The sequence below is a fragment of the Vidua chalybeata genome, chromosome 17, assembly GCF_026979565.1.
Source record: "Vidua chalybeata isolate OUT-0048 chromosome 17, bVidCha1 merged haplotype, whole genome shotgun sequence".
Taxonomy (NCBI): Eukaryota; Metazoa; Chordata; class Aves; order Passeriformes; family Viduidae; genus Vidua; species Vidua chalybeata.
In genome coordinates this window covers 2,604,379-2,620,440 of record NC_071546.1, presented here as the reverse complement: position 1 = coordinate 2,620,440, position 16,062 = coordinate 2,604,379, and the positions used below count along the sequence as shown (strand labels likewise).

Below are 16,062 nucleotides of genomic sequence, written 5' to 3'. Positions count from 1 at the left end.
TGGGTTTTGGTAGTAAAACACCAGTGGTGTAGTCAGCAGCCCAAATCCCACTTCAGACATCCAGGCATCCCTACAAACTACTTCCCTAGACACGCTTCCCAGGCTGAGTGTGCCCATGAGCTGTACCTGTACCTATGGGAATTCCTTCACCACAGGGTCCTGGAGCCAAAATTCCCCCAAGTTTTACACTGCTCATCAACCTTGCAGCAGCTCCAATGAACACTGCTACACCATGTCCAGCCTTGAATTCCTCCCTGGATCATACAGGAGGCACCACCAGGCACCAGGGCCCTACAAGAAGAAGGTTTTCCCTTCTTGCAGATGAGTCTCAGCAGACTTTCCAGAGCCAGGAAAGGCAAGTGCAGCTTCCTCCACCCCTCCCAGTGCATCACTGCTGACAGTCCAGCTAACCTTGACCCTCCAGCACTATAAACTCCAGCATTTATCCTCTGCTTGTGAGCACGAGAAAGAAAAAGTTCACTGAAAGACTTGGCTGGCTCCAGATCAAAAACTTCCCATCCATTTCATACTTTTTCCTCAAATTACAAAATAATATCACCTGATTTTACAGTTCTGCAGATTTCATGTGCCACAAAGCAGTATCTATGTGTGTTCCAAATTTCTGCCTGCCCTTGGCTTGGAGCATCGCTTACCTGCCCGTTTTTATTCACAAGTACAAAGGCAAAGCTCCAGCGCAGCTTTGCACCCCCTGCAAAGAGAGATATTGGTGTTTATTTATAGCTCCTTGTTTGCAGAGAGCCCATGGAGCAGGGAAGAGGTGTCATTCCCAGGGGAAGGCAGATGGATTGAATCCATCACCACACAGAGAGGCCTGGGGTGCTCCACAACTCACAACAGAAGAGAAATTATCCAAACAGATCCAAACACATACTGGTCTGTCAGTTACTGTCTCCATGCAATCTTCACATTGAGCAGGATCTCCTCTCTCAAGTCTATCAGTAAAGTACAGCTTTCCTCTCCAGATTTTCAGTTTGCTCAAGTTGGAGTCTCACTTTGAATCCCAAATTGTGTCACTGACCCCCCCAAATGGTCTCCAGCTTCTTTAAAGGTTTCCTTTGACAGCTGGGAAACAAATCCTCCCAAAGTGCTGCACACTGCTCTGCCATGGACTGCTTGAAGGGTTTGGGTTGGAAGGGACCTTCAAACTTATCCTGTTCCACCCTGCCATGGGCAGGGACACCTTCCACTGTCCCAGGCTGCTCCAAGCCCCATCCAGCCTTGGGCACTGCCAGGGATCCAGGGGCAGCCACAGCTGCTCTGGGCACCCTGTGCCAGGGCCTGCCCACCCTCCCAGGGAACAATTCCTTCCCAATATCCCATCTAACCCTGTCCTCCTTAAGCTTAAAGCCTTTCCCCCATCTCCTATCACCCCACACGTTTGTAAAAAGTAGGGTAAGGTAAGGATGGATAGAATGGGGGGCTGCTGCTACATGAAAAAAGGATATTTCTGTGCCTGGAGATAGAGGGAGAAGAGAGCCAGTCTCCTGTGCTCGTGCATTGATAAAAATTGTCAAAGATGGACAAGGAGAGCTTCTTAATTTGGAAAAAGGGTCAGCACCTCACAGACACCCAGAGATTTCCCTGATAGCATCAGGGAACTGACCTACCTTCAGGAGTTAGAGGGTGATCCTACCTGCATGCCTAACTCGGCTGAAGAGGGAAGAATGGGAAATGGGGAGAATGAGGAAGAGAAAAGAGTAAGGGAGAGATAACAGACTAAAACCAGTGGAATGAACAAGCTCCCATGTTCCCCACACACCTCTGCTGAGTGCAGCAGCCAGCTCCTCCAGACCATGGGCAATTACAGTCCTACAGTTCCCACATTTTATTCCCTAACCAAATCCAACCATGCCAACAACTCACTGTGGTACTACAGGTATTTATAACCAACCACCAATTAAACCAATGAAGCTGCCTTGGCTCCCCTGAGATCTTCTAAGCTCCACATGACCCATGCAGTGCCTGTTGTACCTCCTCATTTTCCATATGGTGATAAAATCCCGGGGCTCTTACACTCAAGGGTTACCAGTTTGATGCCCTGGGAGTCAGCAGGTGGAATGAATGATAGAATCATGGACTATCCTGAGCTGGGAGGGACCCAGAGGATCACCCAGCCCAGCCCCATCCCTGCACAGACACCCCAACAGCCCCACCCTGGGCACCCCTGGCAGCGCTGTGCCAACGCTCCTGGAGCTCTGGCAGCCTCGGGGCCGTGCCCATCCCCTGGGGAGCCTGGGCACTGCCAGCACCCTCTGGGGAAGAGCCTTTCCCTGATACCCAAAGGACATGATATATGCAACCACATCCATTGCCAGAGCCAGTTTCAGCCCCACCTTTCATACACCCTGCTCCTCCATCAGACAGAAGCAGCTCAGCTACACGAGATCCCATGAAAATGAAAATCCCATCTATAAGCACAGCTCTAACCAAAGTATTTTTTAGCAGGAGCAGGGAACTATGTAGATACCCACTCTTTTGAGCCTCAGCCTGCTGTGTTTTGTGCCTGCTCTACAGGGGAGCAGGTAATAGCTCATGATCTTGCCTTGCTGTGTGTTTTTAACAAACATATGGGTCCCATCCCTCTGACCCCTTTCCCACTTTTGGGCTCAGCTTGCAAATCACATGGCCACAGATGACAAAATAACCTGAATAACTGCAGTAATGTGCTTTCCAAAGCCATTGTGGTAATGGCAGGGACTGCTCTGTAAGTAAATGGACCGTTTATGGTGGCAAATAAAAGCCTTCAATTCCTCACAGCCGTGGAGCAAAGCGGGGGTTCCTTCTTTGTCTGAGCTCTGGGGAGCCGGGCTGTGGCAGCCACAGGGCAGCTAAAAGACTGAAGAAAAGTCATTTATTCCCTCCTTCCTTCCACAATTTCCTCAGTGTTTAAATGCAGACCAGGAAAAAGCTTCAGAGCAGCAGGAGAGCTGGGCTGGGAGCAGCCAGGGCTCCCCAGGGCAGCTTCAGCTGCACATCCTCATCTCCAGGATAGTGGCAGGAATGCAGAGCTGCCGGGGGCACAGACTTCCCTCCTTGCTCAGAGCTGGAACCGAGCAAAGCCCAGCCCATCCCTGTCCCTGGGACACCTCCCTGCCTGCAGGGAGCTCAGCACAGCGGCTGCACCAGGTGATGGCCATCAGCCCCTGCCACCTGGACGAGACTCCCTGGCAAAGGAGCTCTTTCCTCATCACAGCAACAGGATGGGAATTGCCCAGAGGTGATTCTGAGACATTTGGGGGGGGAAGCAGCAATCCCAGCCTCGTTGGGCCAGGAATTACAATGCAGCAAGGTCAAGAATGGGGGGAAAACTCATCCAAGCAATTTTGAGTGGGAGAGAAGGGTGGGAGATGATGCTGGCAAGCACAGGGTGAAATCAAACTGGAGAAATCAATAATGGGAGAGGACAGAGGGGGTGCAAGGGACACGGGAAAAGATAAATTAAAGGCTTGCCCAGGTGTTGTGATGGCTAGTGAGCAATAAATTAAATCAAAAAGGGCAACAGGGACGAGCAAGGCACTGTGAAAAATTAATTAAAAGGAAGGGAGGCATAACCAAGGCATAAAACATGGGTGCTCCATGGATTAGAGGAGCCAGGCAATGAAGAGGCTTTGGGAAGTGTAATGGGAGCCAAGGCAGAGGCTCTCAAGGCTGTGACCACACGGAGGGTCAGGTAAACACAGATACATTTCCAGACTCTGAGAAGCAGGAAAGCATCAGGGAAGAAAAAGAAGTCTCCTGCAGAAGGAGGTGCTGGCATAGCAAACTTCACTCCTTGGCTTTTGTAGCCCAAATGCAGCAGGGTGCTGAGTCCCCCTGCTGCTGTCCCCTGCCCCTGTGCCCCACGAGGGACAGGGTGCTGCTGCAGGGTGGGGCACTGCCCTGCGTGTGCTCCAGGGCTGTTTGCACAGACACAGGGAAGGGGTGAGCGGGGCAGGCTGGAGCTGGCTGCCCCCAGGGTTCTCCCAAATGCTCCCTGCAGCCATCCCTGCAGCCATCCCCCAGCTCCTGAGCAGCATCCTGGCTGCTGCAGCCCAGCTCATCCCGCTGCCTTCTGCAGGCTGCTGGGACAGGCTGGGTGTGGGTGAGGCTGCAGGACAAGCACAGACTCACAGCCACATCCCTGCTGGGGCACTCCTCAGGGCTGAGTGCACCGGGGGACACCCTGCTTCCCTCCAGGCCTGAGCCCTTGGACACGGGAGCTGCTCCCCTCTGAACACGGCGGTGCCATAGCTGGGAGAGCCAGAGCTGGAGAAGGGCTGGGTGGGGAGAGAACAGCTCAGGCACCTCACTGGAGCGTGGGGGGAGCAGAACTTGCCTCAAGTCCCATTTGTGTCCCGTGCCCATCACCCAGGGGCTGCATGGGGTCAGCCCAAAGCCCTGCAGTCATTCCCTGCATCGCCTGCGACAGTGGAAGGTGTCCGTGCCCATGGCAGAGCTGCAGCCAGAGGAGCTTTAAGCTCCCTTCCAACCTAAACCATTCTGGGATTCTGTGAGATGATTACAGGAATATTTTCAGGCCCTTCAAGCCACAGGGGAAAAAAAAAAGAATCGGCCAAGTCTGGCTCACACCTGCCTTTAAAGCAGCTTTCTTTGAAATGAACAGGCTGCCTCAGTGCTAAGGAGATTACAAGCAGAAACACCTCTGCCAGAGGAGGGAAGAAGGAATAATAAAGGCATTCAAAGATATGACAAGAAAATGGAAAAAAAAAAACAAAACCAAAGAATGCAGCAGACTTTTTGGATCTAGCAGGAGGGGTACAAGGAAGATCAAGGCACAGACAGTGACAGGCAAAGCTGGACAAGGAACAGATTCAGAACATCTCTGTGGGGATGACCACCCAGCCCAGAAGAAGCACAAGGACTTTCCTGAGTCCCAGCAGACACTGAGCAGGCAGGGAAGGCTTGTAGGGAAAGTAGGGCAAGAAATGATGGATAATTAATAACACCAGAGAAAGCTCAGTGGCCCACAAACCTCTCCCTGCCCTGACCAACTTCTCCTTGCTTTGGAGCAGAACTGTGGGAAGCCAAGGGATGGTTCCCTGCACCCCAACCCTACAGGCTCAGGGAAGAGAGGGGAAAAGGAGGGATTTCTTTTGGCTCTCCACAACTTTGGGTTCTGCTCCCAGGGAATAAGGGACAGGACAAGAGGCAATGGCCTCAAGTTGTGCCAGGGGGATTCAGATTGGATATTGGGGGAAATGTCTCCATTCAAAGGCTGGTCAGGCATTGGAAGAAGCTGCTCAGGGCAGTGGTGGAGTCACCATCCATGGAAGTATCCAAAAAACATTGGAGACATGGTTAGTGATGGTCTTGGCAGTGCTGGGTTAAGGGCTGGACTTGATCTTGGAGTCCTTTCCAACTGTAATGACTCCAGGTTCTCTGAGGAGATACCCCATGGGAGGTGAACAGGGTGCAGATCTCCTGGTTCCCCACAGCACAGCAAGCCCAGGCAAAGATGGGGGGGATGAAACAAGGTTTCATTACAAGGCTTTCCCCCAGTGCAACAGGGAAAACAGGCAAGAGACCAAGGCTGCCACGGTCTCCTTGTGTCTCTCTCCTGGGAAGGGGGTAGGAACAGCCCACGATCAAATGTTTGTCCCAAAGAATCAGGAATGTCCCGAGCTGGGAGGGACCCAGAGGATCACCCAGCCCAGCCCCATCCCTGCACAGACACCCCAACAGCCCCACCCTGGGCACCCCTGGCAGCGCTGTGCCAACGCTCCTGGAGCTCTGGCAGCCTCGGGGCCGTGCCCATCCCCTGGGCAATCTCTGCAGAGTTCACCCACCAGAGGAAAGCTGGGGACCCACATCAGCCCTCCAAGCTTGCCCAGCACATCCCAAGGTCAGCCTCACTGACCTGTCTGTCCAATGGAACCTCCACCCTCAGGAAGAAACCAAAAATAAAGGATTTTAGCAGAAAAAAAACCAACACCCTATGTCAGAGAGCTCATCACAGGCACAGGGGGTGAGGCACCATCTCCCACGCTCTGGATGGCACAGCCCAGCCTCTCCAGGCAGCACAGGGTCCCTTTTGTTTCACCACATCTTTTGTCACAGCACTGCCTGTGAAAGGTCAGTGCCTCAGGGAAGCAGCACATTTGATGATGAAATGGCAAAATAAGGAACTTGTTGGCTCGTTTCCTGAAATCTCCAGTTCAGGCCAAGCTGGAAGCAAATCTCAGGCCTGGATTCCTATAGATGACAGACTGTGGCCATCTCACTGTTTATCTTTTCTGCATTTCTTGCTAACCCTTATTTGTCTCCTTAAAAAAAACCCTAAAATTTGTCCCCTTAAAAACCCCCATCCAGCACACATCCATGCAGCCTTGTAAGGGGAAGCTGAGAAAAGATGTGCAGGGAGATCTATTTTTGTACTTTCATTTTAAGGCACCCCCTTGACTCCTTCCTTTCTGACTCACATTCCAGCTCCAGAACTGAGGAATGCAGCCACAAAGCTGCACCCAGTCAGGAGAGGACATTCTGCCAATATTTTCACCCAAAGTTTGAGCAGAGCCACAGCAGAAGAAGGAACTTGTGCCATCATCTGTCTGGTGTTTGCACAAGCAGTTATCTGGGAAAAGATTTTACATTTTCCATTCATGCACTACCTTAATCTGAATTAACCTACAAGTTTTGAGAGGTTCTGAGAAACAGATGACTTTGAAAAGGAAATCCAGGAGTGAAAAAGGAAAACCAAAAATCCCCCAGTCAGATAATTTAAATTGCCATCGTATTTCAGTAAGATCAAGATTTGCAGAAAACTGAATATTCATTAAGAATCACTTGCTCAGCTCTTAAAAGAATCAAACATTTGGGTTGATCACAGAAAACCAGCTCAGCTCTAGAGATGAATCACTGGCTTAAGAAGGTGCTTTTTAACCCATGGCTTTCTTGGGGCATGGGAGTTTTTAAGCCATGGCTTTCTTGGGGCATGGGAGTTTTTAAGCCATGGCTTTCTTGGGGCATGGAATTTTGCCTGAATGTACAGGTTAACAACTCCATGTGCTCGAGTTTCTGTGCCTGCTCCAGGTTTTACCTCCCAAAGCAGGCGTAGTGCAATGCACTGGGTCATGTTTGCTGTGGGAACTCGTGTTTCAGGGATCAAACATGATTCTGCTGATTTTCTGCTCAGCCCTACAGCCCTTAAATAACACCCAATACTCTGCTCTTCCCAGATTCCAGCCACACAACCTTCCACCCTCAGACTGCACCAGAGGTCCTGTCCTGCATCACTTGGCACCTCTCCAATGCCTTGGCAGAGCTGAGAGCTTCAGGCAGTTAATTCTATTTAAAAGCCCAGGTAAGCCCAGGGACAAAGCCATGAGGGGATTTATCAAGGGTTAATTAGCAGCTCCTTTTCTCTCACTCACCCAGTGCCCATCTCTGAAGGCTCCAGCATCAAGAATGGCGTGTCAGGGCTTGACTGTCCTGCAAAACCTGATCCTTGCTGGGCCTGTCTGGGTCCCCACTCCCAGCCAGCCCAGCCCAGCTGCCACAGGCACTGGGGGCACAGGGAGGGGATGGCTCCATCCCTGAGAACTTCAGAGCTGCACACCCCCAGGGGCTGAGCCTGCAGACCCCACTCCTGCTGTGTGCAAACCCTAAATGTCCCCTGATCATCCTCCACCAAAGGAACCCCTCATGCTGCAAGTGTCCCAGGCCAGGCTGGACAGGGCCTGCAGCACCCTGGGATGGTGGAAGGTGTCCCTGCCATGGCAGGGGTGGCACTGGATAGGATTTAAGGTCCTTTCCAAACCAAGCTTTCTGGGATTCTGTGCTTTGCTTTCACCACAGACTGTGTGCCAAGAGCATCCCAAAACTCCTCTGCTTCCCTGCAGAGTGGTCAGGGACTGGGCTCTCTGTGTGAGGAGAGCTCTCCTCTCACTCTGCTTTTGCCAGGTGGCTCCACAGCCCACTCCCATGGGACAGGAGTGAGCCTGCTCCAGCCAAACCTCCTCCAGACCCTGGGGAACTGGGCCACCTTCCACCATCCCAGAAACCCCACATGCTCCAGCCAGCCACTCCCAAGAACTGCACGTGCCATGAGCTCATTCCCAGCACAGCCAAGGGCAATCCTCCCCAGGAGCCTACTCACAACGTGAGTTGTAACTTCAAAATTTTGTTTGTGTCTTTGAATTTTTTTTACAGCAGATAAAGATTGGGGAGAGTGCATTCTGGGGGGAATTTCTGCTTGTGCCCTCCTCAGCCTGGTTTCTGACAGGTCACAACTCCTGTGGAGCCTCTGGAACAAGTTCCCACCTGAGTGATCCAAGCACCCACTCCCTGACAGAGGCGCCTTAGGCACAGAGGGGAACTCAGGCCAGAGTTTGGCTTTTTTAGGCTCAACCAGGAGCCCTGTGAGGGTCCCATCCCACAGGCTCCTCTGCCCTGGACACTGCAGCCCTTCCCAGCTCCTGCCCCCGCCAGGTTCCAGGATCTGCAGCCTCCTCCTGAGCCGGTGCTCTCTAAATTAAGAAGTTGTTCCATCCCTTCCTTCCTTTGCCCACGGGGTGCTAAGAAGGTCACCACAAATCATAGCTTAAAGGGCCCCCCTAATCCTGGCCAGACAGAACTGCCCGAGCTGATAAGGACCTGAGCAGGTGATTAGAGCCTGGAATAGCTGTGCTCAGAGCCCTGATGGCCCCTCCACCCCGGGCTGTTCTGAGACACACAGAAAATTTCAGCCATCCCTTCTTGCTGAGCCACCTAAGGCTGCTCCTCCTCGTCCTCTCACTATGGGGCCCTCCCAGCCCTGTAAGGATGGACTCAGGAACAGCAATTTCCAACACTTTCCCTGCATTCCTGGAATCATGGGCATTTTCAGCAGCCCTCCTTGTTCTCCAGTCACTCTCTGTGTTCTTCTCGAACTGCCTGAATGACAGATATTTCCCCACTGAAATACCTCCCAAGGAACAGGGAGCTCTGCAGCTCCTTCTGGAATCTACCTTTATTCTGTGTGCCACCAGTAGGTGCAGGGAGAAGTGAAAAATGAAAGAGCAAATGATCAGCCAGCAGTGTTCAGGGGCTCAGGAGGAAGGGAAGAACTTGCTGGATAAAAGACAATTCCCTCCACTTACTGTAAATACCTTGTAAAAAGAGAAGGGTCCACACTTCAAAACTCTACTGAATATGCCAACAGCCAAAACAAAACTTGGAAAAAATTCTGGCAGCATTCTTTGTAAAAATGTCTTCAATAGTAAAAATCCATGGATTTCTTCAATGCTGCTGAACCCCATGGTTTCATTTGCTGAGTTAAATCCTGGTCTATGGAATTAGGCTACAGTAGCTGTCTTTGCCATACAGAACAGGGTTTTTAGTCAGGTCATTTGTTCAAACTATCCGTGTGCTGGAGTATTTTGTGTCAAAATATCCTCACTACCACCATGAGCAGGTACACTAAGCTGGAACAGAAAATGGTTATAGACAAATCTGACCAAACCCAAGTTCCCTTTCTCCCTCAACTGCCTCATTTTGATTTGAGGAAGTTCAGGTGAATCTTTTCCCTGCTGTTATTTGGAGTTTCCTGGATTAGATTTCCAAATAAGATCCTTATTTACTGTATGTGGTATCTCCAGGGGTCCATCACACAGCAGCACAGCTCCTACTTCTGTGATAAGAAGTTTTATCTGATCATTTATTTTTTCTCTCTTCTGTGCAATATCCAAAGGAAAACTCCAACTATGATAGCAATTAAAACCCCAGTTCTGCAAACCCTGCTGAATTGGAAACTGAGGACCCCATCCCTGGAAGTGCCCACAGGCTGGAGCAGCCCGGGAAGGTGGAAGGTGTCCCTGCCCATGGCAGGGGGTGGCACTGGATGGTTTTTAAGGTCCCTTTCCAACTCACTCCGTTAATCTGTAATTTCTGCTTTCATCCATCTGCCCAGGAAATGGAAGAGAAAATCCACTGCTGAAAACCACACTGCTGCTTCTTCCTGCCATGAGCTGAGCACAGAACAAGGACACCCTGAAATCTTCACCCTCTGCTGAAGCAAACCAGGTTTTACTGCCCTGAAGTCCTGCTAAGCCATTCTTACCACAAGGAAGCTCCTGGCAGAGCAGGCAGAGCCCTCCCAGCTCCAGCCCTCCCTGACCCCGTGGCTCAGGAAGCACAGCAAGTTTCCAACAGGCACAGCCATTCCCAGGCCGGCATTTCCCAACCCTTAGGTCATGCTACCCACTGCACCTGATCCCTAAATCCTTTCCCATCCCTCCATAAAGCCTCTGCTTCACAGAGGTGATTTCAGCTCAGCACCCCGCCCAAGCTAGGTGTGAGGGATGTTAAACGTCCTAAATTGTGGCCTGAGGACACCCCTGTACCCCTTGGGGATGGGGAACTCCTCTGTCCTGACCTAAGCACTGACAAACACAGCCCCAAGAAGGAAATACCACAGGAATGTTTCCTCCCAGCCCAAGTGGCAGAGGCTGCTCTGGTTCCCCTGTCAGAGCCAGCAGCAGAGGTCTGACCCAGCCCTGGCCCCCAGCCCCACACAGCAGCTCTGCACCCTGCCTGCCCCAAGCACAGCCTTGGCTTTCAGCTTTGATATTTCCCAAGGTCTCTGCTGCCTGGTATTAACTCTGAAACTTCCTGTTAGGTGTCAGCAGGTTCTCTTCACAGGGCAGTTGGACAAAACAATCCCTTCCCAGCTGGAGAATCAAGGACAACCTTTACCCAAAAAGCACAGACAATTCAAAGAGAAGGGGGCAAGGCAGGGGGCTGAGGCTTCATGACCTGGAGGTGCAATTGGACAATTGAACCCAATTTGTAGATGAACCAAAACTGATAAAAGTGTAAAACTCGTGACCAGGATCCATCTTAGATTCAGCCTGGGTGCAGCCCTGGCCAGGCTCTCATGGTGCCCAAGGTGTGTCCTTTAAAGGCCTTGCAGTAAATACCTGTTTTGCCCATTTAGCTCTGTCTAGTCTCTGCTCCAGATCAGCCTCTCAAGGCATCTCCAGCTGTCTCTCCCTGCACACCCTTGCTCTGGGATGAGCCCAGCAGAGCCAGCAGCAGAGTTCACCCCCAGGTTACTCCCAGGTCACACTCGTTTTCACCTCACCACGACAAACTGCAAACAGAACTTCTAGGAGCAATGCAGGCAATGAATCTGAAATGCAGACGTGCCCAAACACGTGTCCAGAGCAACCCACAGGGTGTAATCACAGACTGAAAGAACCACAGAATTAGGCTGGGAAAGACCTTTGAGATCACTGAGTCCAACCTCTGACCCAACACCACCTTGTCAACCAGACCATGGCACTGAGTGCCACATCCAGACCTTCCCTGAACACCTCCAGGGATGGTGACTCCACCACCTGCCTGGGGTTAAAGCGACCCAACTCCATCACCAGCAGCACAGGGGACAGGGGCACGTTCTCAGCAAGCCCACCAACCTCTGACTCTCTGGACCCTCACACGAGGCCAGGGTGAGGGAACATCAGCCTCTCCCAGCAGGCTGCAAGGGAGGAATCCTCAGACTGCCCCAAAACCAAGGCTCTGTACAGCTCCCCTCCTGCCAGGTGGGTGCTGCCCCAGATCCCAGTGCTGTGGGAATCAATCACAGGGAATCACAGGGCTCTCTCCCACCCACCACAGCCAGGAGCACAGGCAGAGTCACTCACCAGGGCTGGCTGGGCACTTGGGCTCTGTCGCTGTCCCCGTGCCCGCAGCGGGAGCAGGCGCAGCTCCTCTCTGTGCTTCTTCACCCTGCAGGAACCAGGACATGGAGGGGGGTAAGCAGATAATCCACGACTTTCTGGGAGGGTGTGCAGTGCTGGGAAGCAAAGCTGCTGCTGTCTGCAAGGATCAGAGCCAGCACTTGCTGAGCTAAGACTCTGAGCTGCTTAGCAGGGAGCTGGAAGCAGAGCAGACAGAGGAGCTTGTGTTCCCAGGGCTGAGCACTGGGGGGGTGGTTTGGGCTGCCTCAGGCACCAGAAATCCCACCAAAACTGCTCCATCAGGTTAATGCTAGCAGAGGACAAAGATAGAGGCAGGCAGGAATTTTTGGTCACGATGGCTCAGGGAAAAAACAGAGTTTCTTCAAACTGAAATATCCCACAGTAAAACTTTTTCATAGTTTTGTTAATTTATTTATTTAATATTTGGAAAATGTGCTTTTGAAACTGAAGATTTTACTTTGGGCCAGGCCAACTTCAAACTATTCCTTGATGGAATTAAAACATTCTGCTTTAAGTCAGCTCCTCTGCATCCCCCGAGATCTTCCTAGAACTTTAAATTAAGGTGCTTTCCTTTTCCTGCCATGGCTGAGATACCTGGCTGACCTGCCCAGCATGAGAGATGTGCCAGCTGGGGACATAACCAGGATTCACAAGTGGAAACTGTAGGACTTTTACAAGCATTTTTTGGCTGGGTCACCCTCAGCACCCACTGGCAGAAGCTCCTGGCACAGTGAGGTTGGTCCAGACAGGGTGTCCAGGGATGCTCCTCACAGGGAAGGGTGCAGAGCATGGATGCTCAGCTCTTTGTGTCCCCAGGGATGTTAAATTAAACCTGAATGAGGTCTCAGAAGTTGATTGATAACCTGGAGTGGAAGCAGAAAAGAGGTGCCAGAAAAACCTCACCAAGAGTAAAATCAAGGGAGCTGAAAAAGGCCATCTCCCACTGTCCCAGGCTGCTCCAGCCCCATCCATCCTGGCCTTGGACACTGCCAGGGCTCCAGGGGCAGCCACAGCTGCTCTGGGCACCTGTGCCAGGGCCTGCCCACCCTCACAGAGAGGAATTCCTTCCTAATCTCCAATCTAAATCTGCCCTCCTTCAGTTTCAGGCCATTCCCTGCTGTCACTGAATTCCCCTTTACTGTTCCAGTCCTGTGGAACTCAGGCAGCAAAAGCAGCTGAGCCCAGCCCTTGCAAAGCTGGAGCTGATCCATCGAGTGCCCCATCCCATGATTTCTGTAGAATCACTTCAATCCACTTCACAAAAGTGAAGGAGAATGGAGGCAAGTGCTCTGCCAAAACACAGCATCTTTTGAACAAAGTAACTGCACTAAAATGTGCTGGTTTATTTCCACTCTGGGCTCCCCAAGCCTTTCCCTTCTCTCCCTGAATGATAACGGGCATAAAAATTAAACAGAAGCTCTTCAAGAGCCAACGAAACGCACAAAGGACAATAAATCACAGGGCTGATGGCATTGTGGGGAGCAGGGGGAGGGGAGAGGGGATGGAACAGTGCAGATTGTGACCAAGATTCATCACAGACCCTTCAAAAGGCACCACTCGTCCTCGGGGCAGGGGCTGCGCACACTGGGCTGCGGATGGAGCAGCAAAGGGAGCGTGCCCAGCACGGCTGTGGGGCTGGAATGTGGTGTCCCTGGTCCCACCAGGCTCAGACCACAGCCAGCACCACCCCAGCAGCACCCCTGCACCCCTCCTCACCTGGGGATGGAGCCCCTGACCAAAACACCTCCTCACCTCCCAAAAGCCACAATTCTGTCTCCACTGCTGGCTGCTGAGGGCAGGGGGCCTGCAAACAGATGGGGTTTTTGGGGTATTTCCAAAAAGTGCCCTTCCTGCTCAGCCAAAAGGCCTGCAGGATGGACACACGGGGCCAGGGCCTCTCCCTTCCCAGGGCTGACACTGGGATCAGCTGGGGACTCCAGGAAAAGGGAAGAGTCACAGTGAAGCCCAGCTCTGAGCAGGAGCTGTCCCACATGGAAGGCTCTCACATCTGACCTGGGATCCTGACAGCAGCACTTCCACTCACCTGAAACCCTCCCAGAGCATCCCACACAAGCCCAGTGCCCTGGAAACACCAGCACTGATTTTCTTCTAGCAAACAAGATCTCCTTTAATTTCACAGGCACCTCCTACTTCGTTAAAGAGCTTGCTCTCCAAGGATTTGCTCTTCAACTGGGGCAGGAAACGAAAGGACAAAAAAAGCCATTTAACTGGGGATACAGATCCATCTTTGCAGTGCCTATTACAATGATGTGTCCTTTAAAAACAAGTGTGGAGCAGGTGTGAGGTGGCACCAGCTCTGGGCGTGCATAAAAAGGGCTGACAGAGCAGCGTGTCTCAGAATCAGGTGGTGCAACTTCGAAACTCCTGCTCCATTTGGGTTCTCTCTTGCTCTCTCCCCTCAAACTTCTCTGCAAAATTGACTTTTGAAATGAGTGAAAAGAAATGGCATCTCAGGGAAGCCAAGGGGCTTGAAAGGAAGAGAATGGCCCCTGGAATGATCCCTGAAATTGTGGGGCAGGGCTGGTGCTGGTGTGGAGGATGGAGAGGGGAAAAGCATCAGCACAGCCAAGGCTCAGGAGACCAGAGCTGTCCTGATATCCAGCCTAAACCTCCCCTGACACAGCTCCAGCCATTCCCTGGGGCCTGTCCCTGACCAGGTGACACCAAGGTGCTGACGTGTGCCTCGGGAGCCCAGGCAGGGGGGAGGAGGTTTCTGCTTTCCCTCAGGTCTCCCAGCCCCTCTCTCCATGCCCCATCCCTGGAGGAGAGACGTGATAAATCACTTTCATCCTGAGGGTTTCAGAGGACCTGCAGGGAGCAGAGTTAAAGAGCCAGGAGAGCTTATGGATGTGTAATGGTCCTTGTTCTAAGGAAAGGGAATCCTGGAGCTCATCTTTTGAGCTGCTGGGGAGTCTCCATGCCATTCAAGGCAGCTCAGTTGGCTCAAGCCTGCCCAGAACAGCTCCCACAGCTGAGGCTTTTCCTTCTGAAGAAGCTCCAAATCAGAATCCTCACGTGTGTCCCCACACTGAGAACCTCTCAGCTTTCCATGGGAGCTGAGAGCTTGGATCTGATTGTGCCCCAGCCTCTCCTGGGCATTAAACCAGGGGACTGAGTGTGACCCCTGAGCACTGGGAGACACTGGCAGGAATCCTGGAATAACCAAACCATTTGAATTCATGCCAAAGGCAGAGTGGCTCAGCTGGAAGTGTGAGTGTTCCTCCAGGAAAAGAGAGCCTGAAGCACCCGAGCAGAGGTCTCTGCCCTCTGTGCTTCTCCAGATGTTGCCTGTAACATCCTGGATTTATTTAAATCTATTTTTCTAACAAGTACCTTTTTTGCCCTTCCTCTCATGGCAGACAAAATAGGGAGGAACCTCATTTAATTGGTGCACTTTAATTAACTGCCTGTTTTGTCAAAGCCCTGCTCCTGTACTCTGATGCAAATTCACAGCTTTTCATTGTAAGCAATACCTCAGTTTGGCTTCAGTCTTAACTGATCTTTAAATGTCCTATTTTCCTGGATCCATACCCACAGAATCCCAGTGTGGTCTGGGTTGGAAGGAACCTTGAAGATCATCCTGTTCCAATTCCCTGCCATGGGCAGGCTGCTCAGATCCCTCAATTATCACTTCTCTGCTCATCCCACCTTGGGCTGGGTTTCTTTAGCCATGGAGCACATCAGCCACTTTTCCTGACCCAGCTTTTGGGCCAGGATGCTGCTCAGGGAGTGTGCTGGGAGCTGGCTCTGCTCCCACCTCTCTCCTGCTGCAGGAGCCTCTGGCTGGGAGCAGGATGTGCCTTGCAGGAGGCAAACATCTTCTGCAACAGAGCCAGGAAACCCTAAACCACATCCCAGGCCAGGATGGGAGCAGGGACAGGTTTTCCTGTTTAACTTCAAGGGGCAGACACAGCTCCCCATCGTCCCTAATTTTATATCCTGACATCTCCATCTTCTGCCTGTGAATTCTCTCCTGCTCTCAGAAGGTCACCAGGCCAGCTGGAAAGCCATTTTTCACACCCTGGCTAATCCAGAGGCACCTGGCTGCCTCCTTCCACTGGCAAAATGCTGACAACAAAACTAATTAGTGGGCAGCAGGACCGTGGCTGGGTGACAGCACTGGCCTTTACTGTACCAGCCAAAAATTCAAGGGATTCAGGAGCAGCTCCTGGCTCTTCCCCAGACTCCTTTTGTGACCCTGGGTTCCAGCTCTGTGGTACCGAGGCTGGTAACACTGCCCAGACGTGGCCATGCAGGTAAATTAATTTATGGTAAGGACATAATTCATTAGGATGGGCACAAAGGTCTGTTTAGAATGAAATTGTAACTTGGTTAAGCTTCG

At 51.9% G+C, this 16,062-nt stretch overlaps 1 protein-coding gene across 5 annotated transcripts in view; it reads right to left on the bottom strand.

Moving 5' to 3' along the window:
• The window catches only part of RALY (RALY heterogeneous nuclear ribonucleoprotein), a 129,832-nt gene that overhangs the window by 75,313 nt on the left and 38,457 nt on the right, over positions 1–16,062 (bottom strand). For 3 of the 5 annotated variants that reach the window (XM_053958492.1, XM_053958493.1, XM_053958496.1), the window contains exon 2: positions 11,643–11,727. The exons of the other annotated variants lie outside the window; for them this stretch is intronic. In XM_053958492.1, coding sequence (XP_053814467.1) covers positions 11,643–11,727 — 85 coding nt within the window. The remainder of the gene's footprint in view (positions 1–11,642; positions 11,728–16,062) is intronic. 5 annotated transcript variants of the gene reach the window in all.